The sequence below is a fragment of the Salmo salar genome, unplaced genomic scaffold (assembly GCF_905237065.1).
Source record: "Salmo salar unplaced genomic scaffold, Ssal_v3.1, whole genome shotgun sequence".
NCBI classification, from domain to species: Eukaryota; Metazoa; Chordata; class Actinopteri; order Salmoniformes; family Salmonidae; genus Salmo; species Salmo salar.
This window is the reverse complement of record NW_025547335.1, coordinates 188,826-193,610: the sequence shown is the minus strand read 5'-3', so window position 1 is coordinate 193,610 and position 4,785 is coordinate 188,826. Positions and strand designations below refer to the sequence as shown.

At 59.3% G+C, this 4,785-nt stretch overlaps 1 protein-coding gene across 1 annotated transcript; it reads left to right on the top strand.

Annotated features, from left to right (window-relative positions):
• Positions 1-838: 838 nt before the first annotated feature.
• Positions 839-3,887, top strand: LOC106598677 (mediator of DNA damage checkpoint protein 1). Its single transcript, XM_045711190.1, has 3 exons — positions 839-1,640; positions 1,679-2,752; positions 2,909-3,887. Exons 1-3 carry the CDS (start codon positions 839-841, stop codon positions 2,914-2,916), a joined length of 1,884 nt encoding a protein of 627 aa, XP_045567146.1. The 3' UTR covers positions 2,917-3,887.
• The last annotated feature ends 898 nt before the right edge of the window (positions 3,888-4,785 follow it).

Genomic DNA, 4,785 nt, shown 5'->3' with positions numbered 1-4,785 from the left:
GGGTGAGGTACACCCTGAAGGCGGCTGCACCAGGATCCAGCTGGCATGGACAGGAGACCTTTGACCCCTGTGAGGAGTCATCGTGGGCTGGAAGTCCAGAGAAGACCCCAGAGAAGACTCACAATCCACCTAAAACCAGGAGTCCCCCCCAGACCAGGAGTCCCCCCCAGACCAGGAGTCCCCCCCAGACCAGGAGTCCGCTTAAAACCAGGAGTCCACCCAAGAACACCGTATCGTCATCACCAAAGCTGTGTGGAACGACGAGAGGAGAGGGGGGTAGCCCGCCAAAACGTTCCCCCGGATCCCAGAACGGAGATGGCCCGCCTCCTTTTCGTGAAACCACCCCCACGAAGAGACGTCCGGGACGTCCCAAGAAGCTGGGCCCCCAGCTGGAGAAGAGGGCCAAGAGGCCGATCGGCCGCCCGCCCAAGCAAAGGGGTGTAGAGCCGAGCTGTGGCTCCAGGCAGGGGGGTCAGGACCGGTCCGGTGGAGTTCCCTTAGGCTGCAGTACCGGGGAGGTGGGCAACGAGGAGAGAGACCCAGCCAACAGGAACCTGAAGATCACCGTGGTGTACGGACGCTCCCACAGGACCAAGAGGACCGTGTCGGAGGAGGCTGCTTGTCTCCAGGCTACAGAGCAGCTGATGGATCTGAACTTTGTCAGACCGGTGAAGGAGAAGAGGTTCGCTCCCCACGCCAGCAACAGCAGCAACATTATCAAGTGCCAGAAGCTGCAGTGTACCGCGGCCATGCGTCGTCCAGGGAGACCCGCCAAGGTCAAGATCTCCGGAATCTCCGTTACCGTCACCACCAGGTCGCCGGGAAACGCAAGATCCACATGAACCGGGACGCAGCCAGGAAATCTCCGGAGAAGCTCTGTCAGTGGAAAGCCCTCCTTCCTGAACCCCAGCCTTCCAAAGAGCCCAGGAAAATCAGCAGCACACCATCTAGTGACGACGACACTCGGATGCAGACCGAGAGAACGACAGAGTCCAAGGATGGAGAGAGGGAGCGACAGACCCAGACTCCTCCTCTGTTGGCGGTGCGTCACTCTGTGAGGGTGAGGAAGCCTTCAGTGTACCTGCTTCACTCTGTAGCCACCTCCACCTCTAGGTCCCTGAGCCACAGTACCGCCCTGCTGCGCCGATCCAGACAGCTACTGATCAACAGGGCCAGCAGCAAAGGCAGCCATCGCAGGAGGAAGGAGGAGGGAGGAGAGGACACCCCAGGGCAGGAGGAGCTGCTGTCTGGGAAGGAGGAGAGGAAGAGCGAGGGAAAAGGAGGGCTGTTGTGTGAGGACCTGAGCCAGGTGGCGGGGGTTTCGGTAGACTCCATTTTCCCGGCCAGCTCCAGCGAGGCGGTGAGGTGGTGGCCCGTCTCCTCCGACCAGGACAGCCTGAACCAAGAGCTGGCTCGCAGGATCCGCCTCATATCCCACAGCTGGGTCACTTCCGCAGCCACTACCACCCACACCACCAGGACGGGGACGATCACGTCCGCCAAGCAGAAACTCGACGATGACTCTTTGTCCTCGTGGAAGCCAGAGGTTGGGTCGGCGGTGCGGCTGCTGTTTGACCAGCGCTGCAGCGTGGAGAGGCTGGCATCCTGGTTCATGCAGACCACTGAGACTCAGTCTCTGGGCATTGTGAAGAAGACCAGCTCCCGAAACCCCTATGAGCTCCTTCACTACCCCCGGACCGCCAGCAGGGGGAGCGTCTTTCCCAGCCCGCAGACCATGCGACTACGCAAACACATCAAGAAGTTTGCCAAAGCTGTGCCGAAGAGCCCCGCCCAGCTCCGTCTAGCCCAGGAACGGCTCCGACGTGGAAAAGAGCTGAATGCCAGGCGGCGTCTGTTCACTGCGAGGCCGCGTCAGGCGGGCTGCGTCTCAGAGCTCCATGGAGGAAGATCAGGGCCCTCGGGACGTACAGAACCACTCTGCTCAGAGTCAGAGAAAAGTTCCTCACCTGGACCCTCAGAGCCAAGCGGCCCAACAGGCTGAGGTACAACCAGGCGATCTGGAGGAGAAGCCTGGTGGAGGTAGGCAATTCACCTGACCAGGTCTGCCCTTCTGCTCAGCCCAGGGAGGAGCTCACCTCTTCTCCACATCACCACTGTCTACCTGCCTCCTCGGACACCAGTCAGCCCTGCAGCCCCGACCAGCTGACAGGCCTCACCAAACAGCAGCGTCTCAGCTCTAAAGCCTGGAGTCCAGAGACTCTGAAGGAGTGTTGCGTGTTTCTCAAGAAGATCAACTCCCCCGACACAGAGTCCACCGTTGAGGACGAGTGGGACGTCTGCACCGTCAATCTAGACGACACATACTGCCCCGACGAGACCAGACAGGAGGAGAGGAGGGACGAGTACGACAAAGCTGTGAAAACTGAGAGAAGGAAGAGGAGAGTTCCCTGGAAGGAGTCTAGCGGTTCGCCGCAGGAGGCGATGGTTCAGGAGCACAACCGGGTCCGAGCCGGGAACAGGAGAGGCAAACAGAAAAATTCAGGGAAAGCCACGAGCCAATCACCGACCCCGCCGCCGCCAACGAAAGCCACGAGCCAATCACCGACCCCGCCGCCAACGAAAGCCACGAGCCAATCACCGACCCCGCCGCCAACGAAAGTCACGAGCCAATCACCGACCCCGCCTCCAACGAAAGCCACGAGCCAATCACCGACCCCGCCGCCAACGAAAGTCATGAGAAAATCGCGTGGGAGGGGCCTGACCGGGCCGCGGTGGCGTGACTTTATACTGGGTAATGACTTTAACTTCCTGTTGTTTCCTGTACATTCTGACAGTCACGTAGCCGATTTTAGTATAGAAATACCCTTAAATCTGGCTCCGTATGTTGTACAGGTACAAATCCATTGTTTTTAATCGCAAACATTCTACTCTCCCCTCATCTCTGCAGGAACCTGACTGTCCCCCCCCCTCCGTCCCGTCTCCACGGTGACCGTGTTGTAACCGTATTGGGGACGCTCCTCCCTCCGTCTCCAACGGTGACCGGCGTGTAAACAACCATGGTGCCTTCAAGACTGTCCCTCGGGTATTATGTAGCAGAAGGATAAAAAGTTTTAACCAAGAAAGAAGCTTGACGTTGCACTATTTTTAAACTATTCAGTCCCGTGTCCTCCCCCCTCCTCCCCCCTCCCCCCTCCTCCGTCCCACTGCTTTAAAAACACAAAAAACCAAACTGTGGATAGATTTGTACAGAATGTTTGTTTTAAACTTTGACACAAACTTTTAACTTTCTTCTTCTGTATTGTCTGATACAACTACCAACCCGTCAAGTTCTGTTGTAATGAGCCTGGATTGCCCATTGGGAGAGTACACATTCAGACTTCAACTCTTGAGTCTTCATCTCCAATGGCACCCTATTCCCTATATATATATATATATAGGGCACTATTTTAGACCAGGGCCATATAATGTTCAGGTCAAAAGTAGTGCACTGTATAGGGAATAGGGTGCCATAGGGCTCTGGTCTAAAGTAGTGCACTATATAGGGAATAGGGTACCATAGGGCTCTGGTATAAAGTAGTGCACTATATAGGGAATAGGGTGCCCTTTGGGTCTGATTCTCTCTTCCCTGATGTGTGTGCACTTCCTGTCATGGATTTATAAACATTATAAGTGTAAACATCAGCTTGGAAGGGAGGGAGTAGCCACCATGTTACTAACGCGAGTCCACGTTAGATCCATGACGGAGGGACACTTCGGTGTGGTTAAGGTGGAAGAACTGAATTAGGTTTTTAGTATGCTTTGCCACGGCAGCCATTTTGTATGAAGGTTAATGTGTGTCTGTTGCATTATAGAAGCAGCAGCGCCATGATTCCCCCCCCATCCCCTCCCCCCCCATCCCCTCCCCCCCCATCCCCTCCTCCCCATCCCCTCCTCCCATCCCCTCCCCCATCCCCTCCTCCCATCCCCTCCCCCCATCCCCTCCTCCCCATCCCCTCCCCCCCATCCCCTCCCCCCATCCCCTCCTCCCATCCCCTCCCCATCCCCTCCCCCCCATCCCCTCCCCCCATCCCCTCCCCCCCATCCCCTCCTCCCCATCCCCTCCCCCCATCCCCTCCCCCCATCCCCTCCTCCCATCCCCTCCCCCATCCCCTCCTCCCCATCCCCTCCCCCCATCCCCTCCCCCCATCCCCTCCCCCCATCCCCTCCCCCCCATCCCCTCCTCCCCATCCCCTCCCCCCCATCCCCTCCCTCCCATCCCCTCCCCCCCATCCCCTCCCCCATCCCCTCCTCCCCATCCCCTCCCCCCATCCCCTCCCCCCACATCCCCTCCTCCCATCCCCTCCCCCCATCCCCTCCTCCCCATCCCCTCCCCCCATCCCCTCCTCCCATCCCCTACTCCCATCCCCTCCCCCCATCCCCTCCCTCCCATCCCCTCCCTCCCATCCCCTCCTCCCATCCCCTCCCTCCCATCCCCTCCTCCCATCCCCTCCCTCCCATCCCCTCCTCCCATCCCCTCCCCCCATCCCCTCCTCCCATCCCCTCCCCCCATCCCCTCCTCCCATCCCCTCCCCCCATCCCCTCCCTCCCATCCCCTCCCTCCCATCCCCTCCTCCCATCCCCTCCTCCCATCCCCTCCCCCCATCCCCTCCTCCCATCCCCTCCCCCCCATCCCCTCCCCCCCATCCCCTCCCTCCCATCCCCTCCCTCCCATCCCCTCCCCCATCCCCTCCCTCCCATCCCCTCCTCCCATCCCCTCCCTCCCATCCCCTCCCCTTACAAAACAACATACCTCATGATCTAACAAATCAACCAGCAGACTGGAGC

Coding starts and splice junctions, on each gene's coding strand:
- LOC106598677 (XM_045711190.1), top strand. CDS start 839: ATGAACCGGGACGCAGCCAGGAAATCTCCGGAGAAGCTCTGTCAGTGG. Junction 1,641..1,678: donor CACTGAGACTCAGTCTCTGG/GCATTGTGAAGA, acceptor AACCCCTATGAG/CTCCTTCACTACCCCCGGAC.